The following is a 25,797-nucleotide window of genomic DNA, read 5'->3' as shown; positions in this document are numbered from 1 at the left end:
CCAACCACTCAAGTAACCCAATGGAGGGCCTCAGGTTTTCAGAGGAAGAAACATCTGGAACCTGAGAAATGTCTTGAGATTGGATAGGTAAAGGAGCTAATGTTTTCAAAAGTTTAGAGTAAGAAAGAGCTTGGTACAGTAAAGGAAATGGAGGAAGCTCAGAATACCTGCAAATACAGGTTTCAGAGATGGGCTGGCGACAGAGAGAACTAAACTCAATTGAAGGTCAGTCGTTAAACGGGTTCGGATGCTGTGTTATGGGCACTGGGACACATTAAAGAATCTTAGGAAAAACAAATGGTCACTCTGGGCTAAACCCCTCTTTCAGTATCGTTCTCTCTGTCTTTCTCCCTCCCTCCTTCCTTTCTTCTCCCGCTCATCTCTCTCTCCCGCCCCCTCTCTCATTTCCCCACACCCTCTCATATAAACAAGTAAAAGTGAAGTTGCAGTGAACTTGCAGTAAGTCAGATGAGATACACTGGACTGAAACAGTGCTGGGGGGATGGAGAAAAGTGGATACATTGAAAAGTGTTATCCAGGGGTGGATTTAATACTATCGAGTCATTCCTGGGAAGGTTGGGGGAGAAGGAGTCAAGAATGACTTCTAAATTTCTGTCTTGAACAAATGATTAGGATCATTTACAAAGAGAATATAAGAGACTTTGGGGAAAAGCTAATGGGTTCAACTACAGATGGAGAAATTAACTTGGTAGAGATGGACCCATTTGATTTGGCAATTTGGAAGTCATTAGCCATCACTGGGAGTGACCAAGTCATGGCATAAACCCAACTCTAGCAAACTGGTGAGTAAACGAGAGGGGAAGATGTTAGGATCTGAGTGTGTATTACATGTTCAGGAGTATTAGCTAAAGTAGAACATAGGATCGGGTAAGAGCTGTTTCAATAAAGAGTGGTCCTAAGCGTGTGTTTATGGAAGGGAAAGCTCAAGAACTGGTGGAGAGGGATAGGCTGATAAAGAAAGAAGACAAGATTATTTTAAGACACAAGTGTCCTGAGGAGGCATGGTGGGGACAAAATCTGGAGCACAGGTAGAGGGTGGATATTTCCACAGAGATAAAGAATACTTCCACCAAAGTCCCCATCTCTGAGGCCAGAGTGGTGATGGGAAGGAGGGTGTGGATGTGCCCAAGTTTGAGATGGGGGAGAGAGAAGCACAGAGTGGGGTGGACTTGAATTTGAGGGGATTCCCACCTGAAGACTGCATGCAGGTTTTTTAGGTCTAACACAATAGTCTACCTTTCTGAGCAGATGAATTTATGAAAAACATTTTTTAAACTGACAGTTAAAATGTGCTATACAGAGTGAAGTAAGTCAGATAAAGAAAAACAGATACCGTGTATTAACGCATGTATACGGAATCTACAAAAATTGTACTGATGAACCTATTTGCGGAAGGGGAATAGAGACACAGATGCAAAGAACAGACTTTGGACACAGCGGGGGAAGGAGAGGATGGGAAGAATTGAGAGAGTAGCACTGAAGCATATACATTGTCATATACATATGCATTACCTTACATTACATGTACCTTATCGTATGAATTGGGAAGTTGCTGTATAGCAGGGAACTCGACTTGGTGCTCTGTGACAGCCTGGAAGGGCAGAATGGGATAGGGAGGAGGGGGAGGTTTAAAAGGGAAGGGGCGCATGTAAACTTACGGCTGATTCGTGTTAATGTATGGCAGAAGCCAGAACAATATTGTAAAGCAGTTATCCTCCAATGAAAAAGAAATTTAAAAAAAGAACTAAATAAATGTGTTCTTTCACATTTTAAAATGTATCTATCATGGTGAATTTCTAAATTTTAAGCAAGATTCAAAAGCTATTGTATAGTGTCACATTGGCCCCCAAAGATGCCAGTTTAAAGATGTGTTTTCCAAAAATATCTCTCCCGAAGTTTTACTTTTAATTAGAAAAAGATAGTATAAATAATCTTAAAATTAACATTGGCTACACTCTGTCATCAAATGGTTATAGTTTCACTTTTCTGTAAATTTGTCAAATGGAATAGAATATCTATATTTAAATACCTTGGATTCATTCTTTATAATATATGGCTTTGAAATAAATATATGGTTTGACACTAAGTCCTTTGGGAAAAAAGATAGGTCTGAAACAGCCATTGTTTCGTGTTTCTATAAAAGGAGCATCTCTTTCAGGATGCAATAAACAACCCACTCCACGTCTGCCAGCCTTAGATCTAAGGAGCTGTGAAGGATAAGAACTGAACACTCTAAGTACCAACTCTCGGATGACCTCAGTCACGAGCATCTCCTTGCTTTTTAGATGAGCTGGGAAAAAAGCACCATTAACATTATTTACATTCTGTGTGAGTTTGCCATAACAAAGTGCAACCTACTGGGTACCTTCAAATGAGAAATTTATTATCTCACCGCCCTCAAGGTTAGGCAGCCATGCCACCCTCTGAGACTCTGGGCAGAATTCTTTGACTCTTCCTCGCCTCAGGTGGTGGCCTGGAGTATATGGGATTCCTTAGTTTGCAGCTGCATTAGTCCAATCTTTGCCCCTGTGCCTGTGTGACTGTCCAAATTTCCCCTTTATATAAGGACATTGGTCATATCGGATTAGGACCCCTCCCCGCCATGACCTCATTTTATCTTGATCACTTCTCTGAAGATCCCACTTCCAAATAAAACCACATCCCCAGGTACCTGGGGTTTAGACTTCCATGTATCATGGAGGGAGCACACAGTTCAACCCATAATAGGTTCAGTTAAGAGCACATTTTGAGACCAAGTCAAATACATGGACTCCTTTTAAAGGAACACTTTTGACACTCCACGCTTTTCAATAATCCATACTAGTAATGACTTTGATCGACATCCTCACAGACATAAAATATCACCTCAGTGGCTGCTTCTGTTCTTTTTCAGTTGTCTTTCCACCACTGGTATTAAAAGATAATATGGAAATGTTCAAAATTGAAATTTGATCCTTCGGTTTCTTGTACTCACTTTGGTGAGACTATTAATGAACTAAGATGAGATTAAAAAGACAAAGAGGAAAAAGTAAATGTAATAATACACCCCAGAAACAATTCTTTAGTTGATTTTGTAAAACTAGTTTGGTAATCCTAAACATACTAATGAATTGTTTCCAAATATGCAACTAAAAGATTAAAAAGAAAATTGTCATTTCAAAATAAATGGCATTTATTAAGAGTTGGATATGACTGAGCAACCAACGTTTTGGGCTTCCCTGGTGGCTCAGACAGTAAAGAATGTGTCCGCAATGTGGAAGCCCAGGGTTCTGTCCCTGGGTTGGGAAGATCCCCTGAAGAAGGGAATGGCAACCCACTCCAATATTCTTGCTTGGAGAATTCCATGGACAGAGGAGCCTGGAGGGCTACAGTCCATGGGATTGCAAAGCATCGGACATGACCGAGAAACTAACATTAACATTAATTTGTTAATAACAGAGATGTAGACATAGCAAAGTTTATGCAGATTGCCAGACGTTTTGATAATGTTTATCAAAGTTCCCTCTTTTAGAAATATTTTTTCTTAATACATTTATTCGATAAATATTTTAAAATGTTATTTGATATGCTTAGCGAGATTCTAGATACTGAGACTGCAACAGTGAACAAAACAAGAGGAGTAACCCTTTCACTGTGATGCTTTTATCACATTTGGGGAGAAGGACGGGAGAGAAAGAAAATAGGTCTTCTGTTGAGAATAGACTGAAGAAGACACAGGATGAAGGAAGGAGATAAGGTAGGAGATTGTTGGGTCATTCGGGTGAGAGAGGACTGGCTTGGACCAAGGTCATTGCTGTGGAGGTGGTAAGAAATGGCTGGATTCTGGGTGAATTTTGAAAATAAAGTCAACAATTTGTTGATGAATCAGCTATGGAGTATGAACAGAGATGGGTAAAGGGTAAATCCAGCTTCATCCTGAATAAAACAAATAACTTGAGGAGTATGCTTCTTTTAAACTATATAATGAAAAAGAAAGATTACACATGAAAGTTGTTAAGAGCAGTTTTTCAAGCAGATTTAAAGTTGAGCCGGAGGGCAAAGTTACTGCCTTTGGGATATTTATTCCAAATCGAATTAAATAATTAAGGAAATGGAAATATTTATGCTATCTGTCATAGGAAGCAGTAAAGAATGGGAACCATCTTCTCATTTTTGCCAAACAGAGGTGGAAAATAATCACAATAGTACTGTTATAAAGGGAGAGAAGGATAAACAGATTATGCATAACTTTTTTTTAATTACTTCACTTTGTTTCTGGAGATATTGGTAATGTCTAATTAGATTTTCTGAATAAGATGACAGAACCTTTTAGATGTTGAATGAATTTTCTCTGGCTCTTGTCAGTGGTTATAATCACAGTTTTACTCATCTAGTCCAGCTGTTTCTGCATTTTTAGACAGTTTTGTGTGGTGGGCTTCTTGCCAACCATTGGGGGGTAACTTGCTCCATATCTGCAGGTCAACCTCACTTCCCTTCCCACTCTCCTCTCTGTTCCTGTTGTTGAGTTTATTGCCCCTGCCCATCAGATAACCGGCAGAGCATGTGAACATGCTCGACTGGTCCTGGGATGGGATGTCGCCCCATGCCGTTTCTCAGCCTGTCATATAGCTCCCACCTGGAACTCATGTAAACCAGAGGCAGGAGTGATTCATCTCACTCGCTGTAGAAGTGAGAAGCCTTTGTGTAAACAGAAGTGTCGAGGTACACAGAATACACCTTGAGATCCAGCCTTTGCTTTCAGACGTCTTTATATACTGCACAGAAGGCCATCTGGGGAATATCTCAGGCCGTCATTACACATCATGGTCAGCAAGCCTGATCGTGCCCGGCAGCATGTGTGTTTCAACTGGAGCGAAGCATTATCTGTGCTCCAGACTTTTCGTTTAGGTCTTTTCCAGTTCAGTTTTATTGGTATCGCTAGATATGTAGAAATCACAAATTTTAAAGCCTGAGATATGTATTTAGGAGTTTAAAGTAAAATGCTGTAAGTTTTATATTATTAAATGCACAGACATGGCCACAGGGGGACATGGTGTGAGTGGGGCTGATTTGTGTCTATTCCAATGTATATGTATACACATATGCCTCAGTATTTCTATACATTTCAAAATGGTCACTGCAATAATCTAGTTATTGTAACCATAAAAAGACATTATACAGTTATCGACTGTTTTCCTCACACTGTACATTTCACACCTATGACTCATTTATTTTGTAAATAGAAGTTTGTACCTCTTATGCTCCCTCACCTATTTTTCTCCTTCCAAAAACCCCCTTCCCTCTTGCAGCCACCTGTTTGTTCTGTATATCTATGAATCTGTTTCTGTTTTGTTATGTTTGCTCATTTGTTTTTGTTTTTTTTTTTTAGATTTCACTTATAAATGAAATCATACAGTATCTGTCTTTCTCTGTCTGATTTATTTCACTCAACATAATACTCTCTGGATCCATCCATGTTGTCCTAATGGAAAAAAAAAATCATTATTTTTTATGGCTGAGTAATATTCCATTGTATATTTACCATATCTTAATTCATCTCTTGATGGGCACAAACTAGAATAAATAATTCTAAGATGTATATTGAAAGACAAAAGACTCTGAATAGTCCAAATAATCCTGAGAAAGAACAAAACTGGAGGCATCATGCTCTCTGATTTCAAACTATACTGCAAAGCTGCTGCTGCTAAGTCGCTTCAGTCGTGTCTGACTCTGTGCGACCCCATAGACGGCAGCCCACCAGGCTCCGCTGTCCCTGGGATTCTCCAGGCAAGAACACTGGAGTGGGTTGCCATTGCCTTCTCCAATGCATGACAGTGAAAAGTGAAAGTGAAGTCGCTCAGTCGTGTCCGACTCTTAGCGACCCCATGGACTGCAGCCTACCAGGCTCCTCCGTCCATGGGATTTTCCAGGCAAGAGTACTGGAGTGGGGTGCCATTGCCTTCTACAGTAATCAAAACAGTATGGTACTGGCACAAAAACACACACATAGATTAATAGAACATAATAGACAGCCCATGAATTTGAGCAAACTCTGGGACACAGTGAAGGACAGGGGAGGCTGGCATGCTGCAAGAGTTGGACATGACCTAGCAATTGACACATACACACACACAGAGCCCATAAATGAATGCACATTTCTATAGGAAATTAAACTATGATAAAGGAGGTAAGGATATACAATGGAAGCATGACAGCTACTTCAATAAATAGTTCTGAGAAAACTGGACAGCTACATGCAACAAAATCAAATTGGACTACTTTCTCATGTCATACATGAAAATAAATCCAAAATGGATTAAAAGCCTAAATGTAAAACTTGAAATCATAAGATTTCTAGAAGAAAACATAGGCAATCCACCCACTGACATCATTCTTAGTAGGTTTTTTTTTTTTTTTGCTATGTCTCCTTGGACAAGGGAGACAAAAGCAAAAATAAACAAACTGGACTATCAGTTCAGTTCAGTTCAGTTCAGTCGCTCAGTCGTGTCCGACTCTGCGACCCCATGAATCTCAGCACGCCAGGCCTCCCTGTCCATCACCAACTCCCGGAGTTCACTCAGACTCACGTCCATCGAGTCAGTGATGCCATCCAGCCATCTCATCCTCTGGCGTCCCCTTCTCCTCCTGCCCCTAATTCCTCCCAGCATTAGGGTCTTTTCCAGTGAGTCAACTCTTTGCATGATGTGGCCAAGGTACTGGAGTTTCAGCTTTAGCATCATTCCTTCCAAAGAAATCCCAGGGCTGATCTCCTTCAGAATGGACTGGTTGGATCTCCTTGCAGTCCAGGGGACTCTCAAGAGTCTTCTCCAACACCACAGTTCAAAAGCATCAATTCTTCGGCGCTCAGCCTTCTTCACAGTCCAACTCTCACATCCATACATGACCACAGGAAAAACCATAGCCTTGACTAGCCAGACCTTTGTTGGCAAAGTAATGTCTCTGCTTTTGAATATGCTGTCTAGGTTGGTCATAACTTTCCTTCCAAGGAGTAAGCGTCTTAATTTCATGGCTGCAGTCACCATCTGCAGTGATTTTGGAGCCCAAAAAATAAAGTCTGACACTGTTTCCACTGTTTCCCCATCTATTTCCCATGAAGTGATGGGACCGGATGCCATGATCTTCGTTTTCTGAATGTTGAGCTTTAAGCCAATTTTTTCACTCTCCTCTTTCACTTTCATCAAGAGGCTTTTTAGTTCCTCTTCACTTTCTGCCATAAGGGTGGTGTCATCTGCATATCTGAGGTTATTGATATTTCTCCCGGCAATCTTGATTCCAGCTTGTGTTTCTTCCAGTCCAGCGTTTCTCATGATGTACTCTGCTTATAAGTTAAATATCAAACTAAAAATCTTTTGTATAGTGAAGGAAATGATCAACAAAGTGAAAAGATCAACTACTGAGTGGGAGAAGATACTTGCAAATGACATTTTTGAGACGGGATTAATATCCAAAATATACAAAGAACTCATACAACTCAATATCCAAAAAACAACATGATTGAAAAATGGGCAGAGGATCTGAATAGATGTTTCCCAAAGAAGACATACACATTGCCAGCAAGCATGTGACAAAATGCTCAAGATCGCTAATCAAGGAAATGCAAATCAAAATCATGATGAAATATCACCTCATACCTGTCACGATGGCAATTATGATTTCTATATAGTTTTAAAAATGTGAGAATTCCTTAAATTTTCATTTCATAACAAGTAGTTATGCCTTTTTTCCTCAAAATTATTCTCATATTCCTTTTTCTCTTCAGTATTGCAACTTTCTGAAAGTGAAAGTCACTCAGTCATGTCTGACTCTGCAACCCCATGGACTATGCCAAACATGGAATTCTCCAGGCCAGAATACTGGAATGGGTAGCCTTTCCCTTCTCCAGGGGATCTTCCCAACCCAGGGATCGAACCCAAGGCAATTTTCTAGGGACATAAAATCAACATGTGGCATAGCAAATATGATCTTCCTATATGAGTGAAAATATGAAAGTAATGGTCGATAAGGATTAAACATGTACTAGAAGGCAATGGCACCCCACTCCAATACTCTTGCCTGGAGAGTCCCATGGATGGAGGAGCCTGGTAGACTGCGGTCCATGGGGTCGCTATGAGTTGGACACGACTGAGCGACTTCACTTTCACTTTACACTTTCATGCATTGGAGAAGGCAATGGCAATCCGCTCCAGTGTTCTTGCCTGGAGAATCCCAGGGACGGGGGAGCCTGGTGGGCTGCCGGCTATGGGGTCGCACAGAGTCGGACACGACTGACGGGACAGCAGCAGCAGCAGCAGCACTTATAGGCTAGTAAACGATCACAAGTTATTCTCATATACACAGTGACAGAGAGTCGGTTATTTTTCCCCAATATAGGAATGCTCAGTAAAAGTTATGCCAAAGATCCCTGTGTTCTCTCAGATCTCATAAAGTTGAAGGAGAAATATTTGGTTTCCTTTCTTTAAGTTCTAAGAGTAAAGGAATAGATCTCATTGTATGACATTAAAGGGGCCACAAAAATAAAGGAGGTGGAGGAAAAAATTAGAGAAAAATACTCTGTGAGGTCTGTTCCACTCATGAGTTAACTACCGAGGGCACAGCCAGGATGTGCCTTTTCCCTGAGTTTCAGAGACTTTAGACAATCCTCTGACAGCCAAAACTTAGGGCTTAAGCCTAGTCTGAGGAGAGCTTCTAGAAGGGAGTAGCCACAGAAGCCAAGTACCTCTTTCTCTTTTTTTGTTTTCTCCATCTCCCTCTCCCCTCAGTCAGTACATTCCATTCTTTGAGATTCATCATGAGAATCTGTAGTATATCTAAAGGTGATTTCCAGAGCAAAGAGTATAGTATTTCCAATCACTATACAAAACTAAGAGCTTATTGTAATTTTATCTTAATAAAAAATAGATAGCTATGGTCTTAAAATGTGCCTGGTAGATTTCTGTCTAGTGCTTGAAACTGTACATTGTCAAGCCATCGGAACAAACCACATTATCTCTATTTTCCATTAAGTCAGGCTCCAGTGAATTACCCTCATTTCTATCTCTTCTTTTTGGCCTCTAGCACCATGACCTGAATCCTACAAAGAAATCAGATTGATGCTGTTAATACTTATATATATGACAAGAGAGGCATTTTAGGTGAGAGGTTTCCTGTTAAAAGATTGTTTCAAAAAGTAAATGCACTGTTGTCATGATAGTAAAGGTCCCCATTCACTATAGATAAATGGTACTTCATACAAAATGGGAGAGCAAAATTTGTCCAATAATTGCTAGGACTTCTTATTGTAGTATAATCTTTGGTAACGTCTTTTGATAAATAAAGTGATCTTACACAGCATGTACATTATGTAAAATTGGATAGAACTTGTAGAAATATGGAGATCATTTTCTGGGATTCATTTTTGTCAGCTCTTTGCAGTCAAAGGTTTGTTTGTTTCCTCTTTTACTGGTTGAGGTATTAAGTCAAGAATTTATTACATACTAGGTTCTATAATTCTGTGTATTGAAAATATAATAGTTGAATATTATAAATAACATAAACATTTTTATTTTAAAGAAAAATATTTTGTCCAGTTTCTAATTAGTCTGCTAATAGTCATCAGACTGCATCTCTTTACTTTGTGTAAGAAGATACTGGTGAAAAAATTTTCAGAAGCGACTCATACATCCTATAGAAAAAGAAAATTTTGCTTCATGTCCTTATTTTGCTTCATATTGTTCTCTCTCCAAGATTCCAAAAGGTAACTTGCAGATAAGCATCACATATCTCTGTTGAGATATCTGTCTATCTATCTAACAAGAGGCACTGTTCTTGTTATTATGTATATAAACATATATTCAACTTCCTTGTCCTCCAGAAGTCCATGATCTGAATTCCTGAGGACACAGACTTGTGAATAACTAACTGTAATGTAGTATGATTATTATAATCTGAACCATTCACTAACATAAAAGAAGTGATTTAATTCCAGTTGGAAAACTGGAAAAGATAATGTAAGACTGACTGTGTCATATAACTGACCAGGAATTTGCTAAATGGGAAAGTAGGAAAGTGAGAGTATTCTAGGTATCTATGTTCTTGAGATAAAAACCACCTGCCGTTTTTCTTTTTTTTTCCCCATGTACAGGCTAGAAACTTCATTCATTTCTTCAACAAGTTTTTAATGAGTTCCTACTGTGAATAAAATGCTCAGAAACAAGATGCTTCTATGCATTGCATTGTAGTCTTGGATTGCCAAGAAGCTGGAGATAATTTTTCTTTACTCATCATATATGCACCTCATTTTGAGAACCATTAGTATGGGCATAGGGCAAAGATCATTTTTTTAAGAAAACTTTATTCATTCATTCATTCAGTCAGCCAGCAATATTTGTTGAGTGCCTGCCTTGTGCTCGACAGTGTTTAGTAGAGAACACTTACCTGGAAAGAAGGATTCAAGAATCATGTCTGTCCAGACAATTTTTTAAACAACAGAGGAGTTGGGATTGGGTTTGGTGAATGGCCACAGTCAGGAAGAAAGGAGAGCGAGAGAGAAGTAGAAGAGGCCTGTGAACCAGGCAGGCTGATCAAAAGGGCTTGGGGAGAAGCAGCTCAAGGAGAGGCCAATAAGGCCTCAACCACCACCACTGCTGGTGCCAACAAGGCCCAGTGCGGTGGGATGAGGGGTCACTGATTGTTCAGAGGTCAGTGCTGGTCTGGAGGCCGCTTCTAGGAGTGGCAAAAGGGGCAGGGAGCATGTGGAGGACAGGTAGGGATGCAGGAGAACACAAATGAGGGGCAGAGGCGGGGTGAAGACAAAGTGTTCTTCAGGGACTTCCCTGGGGGTTCAGTGGTTAGGACTCCGCACATCCACTACAGGGGCCCGAGTTCAAATCCTGGTTGGGGAACTAAGATCTTACATGTCTTGTGACATGGCAAAAAAAGGAAATGTTCTTCAAAGTAACAGAAAGTGAAGTCGCTCAGTCGTGTCCGACTCTTTGCGACCCAATGGACTGTAGCCCACCAGGCTCCTCTATCCATGTAATTTTCTAGGCAAGAGTACTGGAGTGGGTTGCCATTGCCTTCTCCAGGGGATCTTCCCAATCCAGGGATTGAACCCAGGTCTCCCGCACTGCAGGTAGATGCATTACCGCCTGAGCCACCACCTGTGTATGTTTAAAGGCATAATGGATGGATGCAATTTATCTTTTATTTTTGGTGTCCAACTTCTTGGAATCTTTATTATTTCATGAAAATTCCCTGCCTTGTTTAATTTTTAAAGTATGTTTGCAGTTAACACAATATATGAAAACCCCCATTTGTATTTGCTTGCAGAATGTATCATGTGTTTATTAACTTTTCCCCTCGTTATTTCACTGTTATTATTAGGATACAGATGGACATTTTAAAAGACAAATAGACCATATTTTTAATGATGATATATTAGTTCAGTTCAGTTCAGTCACTCAGTCGTGTCCAACTCTTTGTGACCCCATGAACCGCAGCACGCCAGGCTTCCCTGTCCATCACCAACTCCACAATTTTGACTGTTATCATATTGAATATTTTTCATTAAGAAAGGCTCATTTTATTCCTAATAATTTTATTTAAGTGCTTAGCATATAAAGTCACTATTACGTTTTTGCTGTATAAATAGTAAGCAGTGTGAATAGTGGAACTTAAAAGACAAAGCTTGACAATGAAAACTCTGTTATTTTTGAACATGTATTTCACAGCATGAGAACATAATGTATTCAGCTATTCATTTTATAAGAGAAAAATGCATTTAAAATTAGAATTGTACCATTCAGAGCCAGTAATTCATGCAGTCATAAGAGAAATATAAATATGCCATTATCAGTGGGTAGAGAAAAAATCATGTTTCAATAAAACATTTGGTGATTAAATATCTCTGAAAAAATCTTTCTAGAAAAGAAAGAAAGACAATTGACAGTCAGGTATACAGCATTAGGCTTTTAACATGATCAGGGAGAATTAGAAAATTACAGAGCATGAATCAGCTATAGACTTCTTTGAAATTCATCTTCTGTGAGAAATCTGAGGTCACCTAACTTCTGTTGACCATCAACCTTAAGCACCACTTTTTTGCTTCCTTCTGAGCCAAAAGATACCTTAATCCAAGATTTCATAAACTCTAGTATATGTGTATGTGCTAAATCACTTCAGTTGTGTCCAACTCTTTGCGACCCTGTGGACTGAAGCCCTCCAGACTCCTCTGTCCATGAGATTCTCCAGGCAAGAATACTGGAATGAGTTGCCATGCCCTCCTTCAGGAGATCTTCTTGACTCGGGGATCAAACCTAGGTCTCCTGCATTGCAGGCAGATTCTTTACCATCTGAGCCATCAGGGAAGCCCAGGTATTACGATAACCTTTGTAAAATAATAAAAATTCCCTGTGAATTAAGTATGGGCTTATTTTTCCAGTAGTGGTGTAGATTTGCCCTGATCAGCCTGTACTCTTGAGCTTACAATCCTTTGGGTTCAGTGCCACACAGTGAGAGAGGATTTGCAGGATTTGCCAGCTTGTGAAACAGAACGGTTGTGTCCAGCTAACCCACAGGAGAGTCAATCTGCCACTCTGGCTGAGCTAACAGTGTCCCCCCAGCAGGTCCCTGAGCTAACGAGGTTACCTTGGAGAGAATGTTCGTAGAAACTTGGCACCTGCCTCAGTCCAGCAGTGTTCTCACTCAGGCAAGGAAGCTGCTCCAGTTTATCTGGGGTACCTCCTGTTCCCTGCTTACATCCTGTTTTAACCCCTCTCTTATCTTTTATGTTAATAGCACCCTCTTTTCCTCCTGTATCCCACACCATCTCTCTCTTGTCAACACTCCTTCTCTATGGACTTCCCATGGTGGTCCAGTGGTTAAGAATCCACCTGCCAATGCAGGGGAGACAGGTCTGATCCCTGGTGTTGGAAGATTCCATGTGGTGCAGAGCAGCTAAGCCCATGGGCCACAACTGCTGAAGCCCGAGCACCCTAGAGCCCTGCTCTGCAACAAGAGAAGCCATCACAGTTAGAAGCCCAGCACCAGAACTAGAGAGTAGCCCCCGCTCACCATAACTAGAAAAAGCCCATGGAGTAGCAACCAAGCTCTGGAGCAGCCAAAAATAAATAAAGAATGAAAGGAAGAAAATTTTAAAAAACACTCCCTTTCTAAACAACATTGGTGTGTATATAAAAACCCAAACAGGAGGCTTTTTAAATGTTAAGTTTATCTCCAAAGGTCATTTTTCTCTTTGCTTCTATCAAAATTGTTTGCCAATCACATCCTTAATAAAGGACTTGGACATTTAGACACTTTTCACCAGATTTCACCGCAGTGAGTACTAAATGTCTGCCAAAAAGTGAGAGAAGCATTTTTTGCATTAACTCATTTTTTAAATTTTATAGCGGAAACCCCCAATGGTGGTAGATGATCTTTTTGAAGACATGAAAGATGGTGTGAAGCTACTTGCTCTGCTGGAAGTCCTGTCTGGGCAGAAACTGGTAAGGATGTTTTCTGTGACCAGATTTGTCAAATTATTCCCATTTGGAATTTGGGGAGTGTAGATTGGGGAGCGTAAAGGATGTTACCCATGTAAAAATTTTTCTCTTTTGTAGTTGGTAATACATAGGAAACACTAGTCTATCGGTCACTTATGGGAGCAAGGAATACATTTTCTTTCTTGTTCCCGGACACCTGTAGTGGCTTTAAAACATTATGTATAGTAGTAGCAACTTACAAGTAAAGGTAAAGAGCTTCATCAATAATCAGTTCCGGTTAACTGCGGCATCTGTACGGTATCCAGGAAGATAAGTTGGAAATTAATATCTAACACATTTTAAGTGCTTACTTTCCATTTGGAAAGTATTGTTGGTCCAGTTGTTTCCATAGTATTGAAAATTAAGCTTGAAAGCAACACGGCATTTTTCATCCATTGGTGGCCATTCTCCATCATCAGTTGTTTGTAATGGGAACAGCGTGTTCAGAACCATTTGATTTTATGTTCAGCAGAACTAGCAGAGTGAAAAACAAATTGCCACTGACCTATAAAATGTCTTTTTCTGCATTACTAAAATAATAAAATATTTAGTTCTTTCTGGCTTATGTTTTTTTTTTTTTTTCATTTTGGAATAGTAGAGAAGTAGTTTGCAAACATAAATTATTTATGTGACATTTCCCATAATTTTTAAAAGGAGCTCAGGAAATAATCTTCAGAATATTGTATAACACACTAGACATAGTGTCCAAAATTAGAGGTACTCATTTTTTCTTAATCTGTTGCATCTTTACAAAGAGCTGCTCGATCATCGTTTCTTGGATAATTGAGGTTTTTAAAGTGTTTTTGCCTGGTCATAAATTTCCAGTTAATTTCATGTAGGAGTCTTCAGCATAGCTTTTATAAATGTAAGATAGTTGTTTGTTGAAAAATACAAACTGATGATTTTTGTGTAAGTCATTATCTACTTGCATTCATATTACAGCAGAGGCTTCTGGTGAGCCATCTCAGCTCACCTCTGATTTAGCCACGGCAGACCCACACCCTCCATCAGCATCTCAGCTCAAGCTCTGGCAACACCTGTCTGAATTTCTGCCCCCAGGGCTTTTATCAAAGCCACAGATTGCACAAGGCAACCCCGAAGTGTGGGAAAGTTAATGGTTTCAAAGGGGATGGGAGTCTGTGAATAAAAACTCCAGTCTGCCATTTGTAGGAGGGACAATTTCAGGCTTATTTCACACATCAGGGAGTGCTCCATTGGATCCTCAGCAGAGCTGAGCCCCAGTTGCCCACTGAGGAGACCCTCAACAGCACACCAAACTATTATAGATTATTGTTAATTAATTTTTCCTCCTTCCTTCTCTCACTCTCCATGCATCCTCACTCTTGCTACCTGGGATCATCTCAAACAAGACACATGTGACAATCCAATTTGGAATCAACAGATGTATGCATGAGCTAAATAAGCTGGATTAGCATTAGGATGTGAGAGTCATTGAACTGAAACATTTACCTCTTGATGGTCAGGTGTAACTAGCCATCTTTATGTGTCCTCCTGAATTAAGCTATTTACTTATATGAAGGAAACTTCATTATAATTCAAACAAGATTTAAGAAGTGTCTCATTCAAAGTATCATTATAATTGTGCCACTCTACTTGACCAACAGTATACAGAAACCTTGATGGGCATTAACTGCCAAGCTAAATGAATCTAGAGAAAGTATACATTTTGACATAATAATTCTACTTCTGTTTAAGTGCCCTGGTAAGTGCCATGGTAAGAATTTTAGAATCTTGAAGCTAGAAGCAATTTCAGAAAGAATCTCAGCGTTCTTATTTAACATAGAGGAAACTGGGACATAGAAATACAGTTTCTGGTTTAAATTTCAACATTCAAAAAAAGATCATAGCATCCAGTCTTATCACTTTATGGCAGATAGATGGGGAAAATGTGGAAACAGTGTCACATTTCCTTTTCCTGGACTCTAAAATCACTGCAGGCAGTGACTGCAGCCATGAAATTAAAAAGTCACTTGTTCCTTGGAACAATAGCTGTGACAAACCTTAACAGTGTATTAAAAAGCAGACACATCACTTTGACGACAAAGGTCCATCTAGTCAAAGCTATAGTTTTTCATGTATGGGTATGAGAGTTGGACAGTAAAGAAGGCTGAGTGCTGAACAATTGATGCTTTCAAACTGTGCTGCTAGAGAAGACTCTTGAGAGTCCCTGGGACTGCAAGGAGATCAAACCAGTCAATCCTAAAGGAAATCAACCCTGAATTTTCATTGGAAGGACTGTTGCAGAAGCTGAAGCTCCAATGCTTTGGCCACCTGATGCAAAGAGCCAAATTATTGGAAAAGACCCTGTTGTTGGGAAAGATTGAGAGCAAGAGGAGAAGGGGACAACAGAGGATGAGATGGTTGGATGGCACCCCTGACTCTATGGACATGAGTCTGAGCAAACTCTAGGAGATGATAGTGAGGGACAGGGAAGCCTGGCATGCTGCAGGTCATGGGGTTGCAAAGAGTCGGACATGACTTAGTGACTGAACAAAAACAAAATTAATTAATTTATTTATTTGGCTGTGCCATGCAGCATGCAGGATTTTAGATCCCAGACTAGGGATCAAATCCATGTCCCTGGCAGTAGAAGCGTGGTGTCTTAACCACTGGACTTCCAGGGAAGTCCCTTTCATTATTTATTTTTATTAAGCCCTTCAAAATTCTGAATTGCATAAAAGGAAATTACTCTGAAATTATAAATAAATCTTGGTGATCATTATTTAAATTTTGTACAGGTGGGCATTTTGATCCAGGACCACATTAAGATGAAAAGCATCATTTAAGGGGCTGAGTATCTGAGGCATTCTTGTAGAGCTTTCAAAAGGAGAATGTGAACAAAAGCATTTCCCTCAGGAGTGTTAGCAGAATTCAGGAACTCTATAATTATCTCATACGAAGAGCTCTATTAAGAACACTATACTTAACACCATGATTCAGATAGCCTAGGACTCTGGCTTTGACCATGATCTTCTGGGAAATGCAGCCAAATACTTTAATATTCTCTTATCATCAGCATCTCAATGTAAGAGAAAAATCTCAATATCTTAGTTTCTTTTAATAACCTACTGTGACTCTCTTATCTGTGATTTTATTTCAGGTACTAGGGAATTTAAGTTTTTTGGAATTATTATCCTTGGATTTCTCTACATCACTTAATTATTATTTTAGAACATTTACTCTTTGAATGGATCCATGATTATATATCTTTAATCACACATAAAGATAGGAATACTAAATTTAATTTTATACTCAGGTTTTTTTAAAGAATGTGAAGAATTGCCATTGAAAAATTTTAAATAGTAAAAGCAATATGAATAAAGCTTAAGGACTGCAGAGAAATTTATTTCTTATCTATTTTGTTAATCTTCTGTATAGTGCTTTTAAAGACTCCTTAACACTCTGCATTCAAGAAGAGTCTAAAAAGCCACTTAAAAGTACACAGTGGGCATTCTTAGGAAATTGGGATCATCACCTGTGTCCGTCAGATGACTTTGTTAAGCATCAATCGTATATTTATAGTAGAACTTGTGTAACTGGGTTTAGCATTATCTATTGACTGTCCAGCTAACATATCTGGAGTCGCTATTATGGATAAAGCACTGCCTTTTGCCCTCTAAGGAGAACAAAGATAAATGAGGTATGGTTGGTGCCCTCAAAGAGCTTGTAGCCTGGTAGGGAGGATCATTGTGTTAGTTAATGGCAGGTCAATTGTGTTAAAATTGATGCAAATATGAGATAGTTGCCATGGTGTAGGAAGGCAGGAGGATGAGATGAAGGGTTATGTTGAGGGATCTGGCATTCGTTCTTAATTTCTGGGTCCTGACTTGGCTTTAATTGTAGGTTCCTAGATGCTTTTTATATTTTAAAAGATAATTAATTAAATAACTAAGTGGGCCATGCAAGAAAAGACTAAATTTTTTTAAAAAGTTAAGTATATTTTCTATTTAAATATTTGTTTAAAATCATATCATAGAAATCACCTGTTATGTTACTAACTGGAAATGAAAAGATACTTGGTTTTGAGCTCTAACTGGAAATTGTTTATAGAGTTTTGGTGTCACGGAGAAGAGACCAGTCTATCAGCTCTGCAGTCATGGACTTTGTTATCTTCTCAGGCCCTGTAAATGTAAAGCTACTAACTTCAATGAAATTATTTTGAGTTTTAAAATGAACAGTGGCACATAGAAGTCACTTATTATTTTATCATATTTATTAAACTATGTATTAATTTATTACATTTCGCTAAGTTAAATGCAAGTAACTTCGTATCCTTGTACCAGATCATACTGTTTTGTGCAGAACGTTTTCTTTCTCGCATCCCTTCTTTTTAACCTTGGCTCATATAAGGCATGTGGGCTTCCCAGGTGGCACTAGTGGTAAAGAGCCCGCCTGCCAGTGCAGGAGACACAAGAGACATGGGCTCGATTCCTGGGTTGGGAAGATCCCCTAGAGTAGGAAATGGCAACTCAGTCCAGTATTCTTTCATGCAGAATCCCATGGACAGAGGAGCCTGGCAAGCTATAGTCCGCAGGGTTGCAAAGAGTCAGGCCTGACTGAGGTGATTTGGCATGCATGCATATGCACCAGGCATTTGGTTGTTCATACTGAGAAATATCACTGTCAGTGACTTTCATGTCGATATGACTGAAAGAAAATGTGAGTTGACCAACAGTACTTTTCTCAAGACTTTATTTTTCAAAGCAGTTTTAGGTTTATGACAAAATTGAGAAGAAAGGAGAGAGATTTCCCATGTTTCTCCTGCCCCCTTACATGCACCAAGAGGACTTTTCATAAAAGTGCTTCCTAACTTAGAGGGGGAACAGTCTCAATAGACAGCATAGGAATTTTGTGAATTTCTAACCTTAGGCATACAGAAACCTTAAGGGTAAGTGCATTCATAAGCCGAGAATGAATGTTTTTTAATTATACACCTTCTAAGTGCTATGGGGATATTGCTCCTGTAGGTATTGGCTAACCTTTATAGAAATTGAGTAATGTTGGCTGTTCTCAAATATTCTTCAAGTATGTTTTGAATCCACTTAAATAGCTTTTTATAACTATCATTTGAATGTGTGCATTTTTATTTATTCTTGTCTTTCTCCCTTTCATAGCCATGTGAACAAGGGCGCCGGATGAAGAGAATTCATGCCGTGGCAAACATTGGCACAGCACTGAAGTTCCTTGAAGGAAGGAAGGTAAGAGAAACAGAGACAAAAGAAGAAGGCGTGGGCATACTAATATTTTCAATGTTGATTTTGGGGGTAGAAATACTGCATGCAATCTATATAACATAAAAGTGCGGTATTATTATAAAATCATTTTAGACTTGCAGAAGTAGCAAAAAAAGGCACCGAGATGTCATGTCTGTACTTTGGTCAGCTTTCTCTGATGTGAAAAACTTATTTATATACATGGTACATATATGTAGGGCTTCCCAGGTGTTGCATGAGTAAAGAATTGGCCTGCCAGTGCAAGAGAATCAAGAGATTCGGGTTCAATCCCTGGGTCAGGAAGATCCCCTGGAGGAGGAAATGGCAACCCACTCCAGTATTCTTGCCTGGAAAAACTCCATGGACAAGAAGAGCCTAGCAGGGACATGAAGAGTTCTTGGAGTCTGAAAGAGTCAAACGTGACTGAGCACACACACACACGCAGTACATAGGAAACACTAGTCTATTGGTCACGTATGCATTTGTATAATATGTATAACATATATGTAGCATATGTAGCATATACGTAACAGTAAAGCTATCAAATAAGAAAATTAAAATTGATGTGATACTGTCAAGTAAAGCATACAAACTAATCTCACTTCATCATTTTTTTCTCCAGTGTCTTATTTCTATTCCGGGTACAATCCAGTAACACAGCTTGTGTTCAGCTGTGGCTCCTTTGTCTTTTCCATTCTACCACTTTGTGTTTCTGTGTCTCTCATGATCTTGATGATAACTGCAAGGCAGTTATTTTTCAGAATGTCTCTCAGTTTGGTTTGTATGATATTTTCTCATGATTAGATTGAGATTATTCACTTTTGACAAGAATTCCAAGGAAATGATATATTCTTCTCAGTATATCATATTAGAAGGGACAGGATTCTATCATGGCTTATTGCTGGTGATCCTACCCTCAACTACTTGATAAAGTCACAGACTGAGTTTTTTATGGTAAACCCACTACTTTTCCATTTATAATTGAGAAATAACTTAGGGAAGATAATTGAGATTATGCTAATATTCTGCTTCTCCTCAAACTTTTGCTCACTGATTTTAGTATCAGCTGCCTTCAGTAATACTTCCGTGCTGTTCACCTGATGATGATTTTGTTTTTCCCTCATTTCTTTTATACTTATTAATTGGAATTGTTAGGTAAGAAAAAGACAACCTTTCTTCTTCCCCATTTATTTATTCAATTGCTTATTTACTTCATTGTGGACTCATATATATTTATTTTATTCTATAGTTTTAATCCAATATGAGTACTATTATTGTTGTTGTTATTATTATTTTTTGCTCAAATTTTTCTACCTTTGACCATTAGGAGTTCCTTCATGCTGACTCCTGTACTCTTTTGACATGGGCCCATTCTTCTATAAGCATTTCCTTATTTTCTAGAACTAAAGCTTTTTCAGGTTTATCTTATATTTCCCCTACCCCCGTCCTGGAATCAACCACTTCCTAATGCGGCTTTGTTCCTTTCATTAGTGAATAGCATTTAGAAATCAAGATTTAGGTGCCGTGTGTGCTCATTGCTACTGAGGTTTCATTGCCCCAGGCCCACATACAGATCTAGAGATATGTATGTCTACTGATCTGGGTATACACAGATATCTATGTTTCTCTCTCTCTCTCTCTCTCTCTGTTTAGTTTGTCCTGTTATAGGTGTGTGTAAACCATTACTTCAAACTGACACTTCTGATTTCAGTCCAACACCTCAAGATCCATTTCATGCTGATTCTTTTCTGTTTTCTCTTACAACGAGAAACCTGGCTCTCATCTACAATATATTCTTTCCTTTTTCACCCCTAATATATATACACAAAGTAGATTCAGAGCTACTTTTATTAACCCAAATTGTATAAATAACAGATCTGTATAATAACTAACTGGGTACTAACTGAAGAACAGTATTTGTGTACAGTTCTTTCCATCTTCGGCATTACAATATCCAGTCAAAAGACTGTTGTCCAAATTTCCTTAGATTACTTCTGTTCTCCACATCCCTTTCAGTGTGATTATGTTATTAATTTGTAATAGAATTATGTAATAGAGTTATGCTTCCCCAGTGGCTCGGCTGGTAAAGAATCCGCCTGCAGTGTGGGAGACCTGGGTTCAATTCCTGGATTGGGAAAATCCCCTGGAGAAGGGAACAGCAATCCACTCCAGTATTCTGGCCTGGAGAATTCCATGAACTATATAGTCCACGGGGACACAAAGAGTTAGACATGACTGAGCAACTTCCACTTCACTAATAGAGTTATATTCCACTTTGGGTAACCACCACGCACATGCCATAGTTGACTTTTTTATTTTAGAGAATGAGACATTACTATGATTCAAGGTAAAATTTATACTTAGAGAAGTGGCATTTCGTCCTCATCCCTACTTCTCCATACCCACTCCCCTTCCTTTCGCTTCTTTTCTCATCTCTTGTTCACCAGTCTCTCTAGTTTCTGATTTATCTTTTCTATATTTCTTTTGCGAGAAATGAGCAGGTGTATTTTCATATACCACCTTCTTCCTTACATGAGGGTAGCATTCTAGAGATAAACCAATTGTACTTTACCGTTTTCGTTTTCCATTATGCCATGGAAATTGCTCAAATCAATTCATAGAGATCGTCCTCATTCATTTTCACAGCTACATACTATTCCATTGTCTGGATATGGCAGAGTTCATTCAACCACTCTTTTATGAATGAGCATTTAGCTTGTTTCTAGCATTTTTCAAACAGAATCAATGATGCTGTTAATAACTGTGCATAAGTACTTTCATATTATTGGAAGTGCATCTTCTGGGTAAATTTTTAGAAATATGATTGCTGGATCAAAACATAAGTGTATGCTTTGTTTTGTTAGGTGTTGACATATTTCCCGCCAAAAGGGTTGCACTACTCCTTTTAGATTTAGTCTTTTCTAACTTGTGGAAATTCAAGAAGTCTGTGTTTGGCAGTACCAAAATCAGCTTTATGAATGATATCCAGATACTTCTGGAAAAAATAATAATTCAATTATTTACTTCTTTATGCACTAAATTAATTCATTTACTCCACAAGTGCATAACTGAATACTTTTGTAAAATAGGAACTCTGGAAAAATAAAAAATTAAAGAAAACTATATTCTGGCTCTTAAACAATCTACATTTTGATGAGTCGATAGTGCAGTGAGTCAGGATAAAGCTCAGTCAGGTGTGCTGACTTCACGCCAAACAGAGAGTCTAGGCACTGCGATGTGCAAAAAAAAAATCTTAGTTTCTTGTTGGAAACTTGCTGGAAACATTTTTTCCAGGTCACTCTAACATCATCCTAATGGAGTGTTTCTCTTCTTCCTTCTCTTGCTCAACGAGTTTTTCATGGAAAGCTGGACGAAGCCTCAGTTAACGGAATAGTTAGAGTTTTCCAAATCATTCTGACGTCTATTTTACTGATATAACAATAGTGTCCTTCTTTGTTCTGGTGTGTATTCATCGACAGGGCGAGCATGTCCGCTCTTCTCGTTCTGATGTATATTCTTTGACTAGAATGCGGAACAAAATTCTTTTTACTAATTAATGGCTTGGAGAAAAATGCAGTAGACCCTGGTTCGATTCCTGGGTCAGTGAAGATCCATTGGAGAAGGGATAGGCCACCCACTCCAGTATTCTTGGGCTCCCCTTGTGGCTCAGCACATTAAAGAATCTGCCTACAATGTGGGAGACCTGGGTTCGATCCCTGGGTTGGGAAGATCCCCTGGAGAAAGGAAAGGCTACCTACTCCAATATTCTGGCCTGGAGAATTCCATGGACTACAGTCCATGGGGCTGCAGAGTCCAACGTGACTGAGCGACTTTCCCTTTCAATATGAAAGGCATCATTTATAAAGAAAACCAAAAAGTCTTATTTTCACAGAAAACTTCTTTGTACCATCTCCATTTTCACAGAACAAACCTAAGTAAATTTTAGAAAGTAGAGAATTCAGATTTTGAATATTATATTTGTTAAGGGCAAAAAGTAATACATTTGAGTATTAGGACAAAAATGCCAAGTATTTTTTGTCTCCACAAATCTCAAAACCTGTTTTAATTTTAATTTTTATTTATTTTTTTGTTTTAATTTTTAAAAATCTTCCTCAAATACATGGTTTGGGCTTCTTTTTCTTGTATTTATTTACCCCATTGGCTCACAAAATAATTGACTATGGGATAGAAGGAGTTTTTGAAAATTATTTGGTTCCCTCCCTCTTACTGTTTATTTTTGTTCTTTATAATTTAAGAACTTATATTTCAAACATATTTTCAAGAATTTTTCTTTAATGTTTATATTTGCTTTGTTCCCCATTTAGATTTTTTCTTTACATGATAAATTTTTTTAGTACTTGGGTTCTAGCTTGATTTACAGAATAACAAAGACACTCTTCAAGTTTTTTTTGAAGAAAACCCTACCGTTCTGTTTATTTTCCACTAGTTTACATAAAAAGGGATATGTTAGTATTTAATAAGACTTGTATGACTGAGGAATAGATTCATCACTACTTTCCATGAGTTTTTCTCCATTGAGGGGTCATTTGTGTGATTCATCCTTTCTGGTCTCTGGAATTCTTTAGTCTCTTTGGATGTCTCTCTGTTGCCTGTCCTACAATCTTAGATTATTAAGTTTATTGTACATTTTGTAGGATTTTTCAAGGTAGAGGAGGTAAAACAAACATAAAACCTGTGCTCCTCAAACCCATTATGGAACAGTTTTTAAGAGAAAAAAAATAATTTTGAAAAACATTCTTTCTTCACAAGTTGAGCAAAAGATCTTTAGATTCTATAGTAAGCTGAATATGTAAATGTCATAGTATAATTGGAACTGGGTTGAGGTAGGAAATACAACTTATATATTCAATTGTATTTTAAAAAGAATAATATGTAAGGAAAAAGAAAAAATTTGTCTTCTGTTAAATGCATTAATCTTGTGGTTATTAGCATATGTTATAAATTTGTGGCCCACAGATACTAAAATGATGTGGAGAAAATTCTGGAGAGGGTGTAAAACAAAACAGTTAAAATGAATATAAGAGATTGCAATAGGTTCTGCCATAAAAGATTAAAGAGATATTATTTATAGTTTAATCTTTTATTATTATTAATACAATAAAAAAGTACTACATATCTTATGTGCTAGGTTTTAAAGAAATAAACACCTATGCTTGTAATCTATGGGAATTCTCCTTTTTCTTTATTTTCTTTCTGAACTTGATGAATGAACTTCACCAGTGAAGCAAAATCCCATGGGTATGTCTCAAATTATTTACAGTGACTTTTGTGCTAGCCTTTACCTTACTCTTCTTATACCTAACTAATAACTTTAATTAGTCAAGAGTAAAGTATTTGTGGGATATTTTTGCTTCTGATAATTTAAGAAGATAAACCATTTACAAACTCCTGAATTTTATCATTAATAGCACACCTTATTAAATCCTGCTGAGAATTATTGAACTGGAATCTAAGGAGTACTTTATTTTTTTCTAATTTGTTCAGTGGTTGTGAAGAGGACGAGGAGCAGTTGTCAGTTCTATTCTGTAGACTGACTAAGCTGGGCCTACCATACGAGTCCATTTTCCCGAGACTTAGGAAGTCACATTTCTCATAGTTGGGAAGTCATTAAAATGAATAAGTGAGGACAACTGTAAGCAGATTAATCCTAAATGCTTTTCGGTTGTCAGTGCCCCAAAGCAGGGAACTGAGCCCCACAATCACTTTCTGCTTTACTCTTTCTTGGCTTTCCTTTGTCTTTAAAATGTATTCTGCAAATTATGCTCTGCCTTCACCACCTACATTTTTTACCCACTCTGAACAAATAACATGGATTTGGAAAGACTATTTATGTATATGTATCATCTTCTCCCTTTGTTTTTCATGTCAGTCCATGTACAGAGGATCACCGGTTAGTACAAATTTTAGAATTTTTAACTCCTGACTTTTATAGGTAAAAGAGAACATAAGTTTCATGCAATTTGGTAACAAACTTCAAAGTAAGTGCATCTTCTTAAAATACCCCTCACAGTTTCTTTTACGTTCCAGTCAACCTCTGAATGTAAAGAATAACCCTTTTTTTTTTCCCTGTCTGGTATTTTGTTAGTAATTCCTTGCATGATGTCATATTTTTTTTTTCAACTTCAAACTAGTTTTTGAAATTCATTCTGTAGTTGTGTTGATTGTGTGCACCTAATGAATGCTTGTGGAATTCCCACTGAAACCATATGCTTGTTTGTTTTTTATGTCTCACCTTACTTACTCTTGTGTACCACTGCACAGGCATGACCAGATGTTATTGATGTCTAATAAAGTGCTCCTTATTGCATAATGAAATGGTCTATAATCTTCTAGTACATTACTAGTACACTTTTTCTTTTTGAACAGATTAAATTAGTCAACATTAACTCCACTGATATAGCTGATGGTCGACCCTCCATTGTTCTCGGATTGATGTGGACCATTATCCTGTATTTCCAGGTACTGTCCTTCATCTCCCTTTTCAGTTAATAGAATGTCATGGATGGAGATAGTGGTGCATTTCCATAATGAAGATGCCCTCATTTTCCATACTTCTGTGGTTAATCCTCAAGTTACCAGAAATGTGACCTTCACATGTATATTATTTTTTTTGCGAGCAGGAAAAGGTCCTTTATCCTCTGTTAAAGTGTTATAGATGGAAGTCCCCAAAGAACTCTGGCCTAGATACCCAATCTGAAAAGTGGTCAGGACATGATGGAGATGAAATATTGGTGTAGAAAGACTTCAGGAAATTTTACGTTGTCCTCTGGAAGGAAGAGGTTCTATACTCCTTTTAAATATTGAAGGGAGAAATTAACATGCTAATCTATCCAGGATAATTCTTTTAGCCAATAGGTTAGTTTTTAAAGAAAAATACTTTATTTTTTAGAGCAGTTTTAGGTTCACAGAAAAATTGAGCAAAGAGGACAGAGATTTCCCTTGTACCCCCTACACCCACAACATGCATAAATAGCCTCCGCCTTAACAAGCACCCCTCTTCAGAG

The 25,797-nt window shown here is 38.2% G+C and overlaps 1 protein-coding gene across 16 annotated transcripts in view; it reads left to right on the top strand.

Moving 5' to 3' along the window:
* SYNE1 (spectrin repeat containing nuclear envelope protein 1) overlaps nt 1–25,797 on the top strand; it is a 497,963-nt gene that overhangs the window by 97,563 nt on the left and 374,603 nt on the right. For 15 of the 16 annotated variants that reach the window (XM_061428348.1, XM_061428354.1, XM_061428353.1 and 12 more), the window contains 3 exons: nt 13,407–13,502; nt 18,674–18,757; nt 25,160–25,252. In XM_061428348.1, coding sequence (XP_061284332.1) covers nt 13,407–13,502; nt 18,674–18,757; nt 25,160–25,252 — 273 coding nt within the window. Of the gene's footprint in view, nt 1–1,646; nt 3,758–13,406; nt 13,503–18,673; nt 18,758–25,159; nt 25,253–25,797 lie in introns of those variants that run through there. The other variant, XM_061428352.1, reaches the window with a different exon arrangement.

This window comes from Bos javanicus, chromosome 9 (assembly GCF_032452875.1).
Source record: "Bos javanicus breed banteng chromosome 9, ARS-OSU_banteng_1.0, whole genome shotgun sequence".
NCBI lineage: Eukaryota > Metazoa > Chordata > Mammalia > Artiodactyla > Bovidae > Bos > Bos javanicus.
Note: the sequence above shows the minus strand (reverse complement) of the source record. Positions and strands in the feature narration are given on the sequence as shown.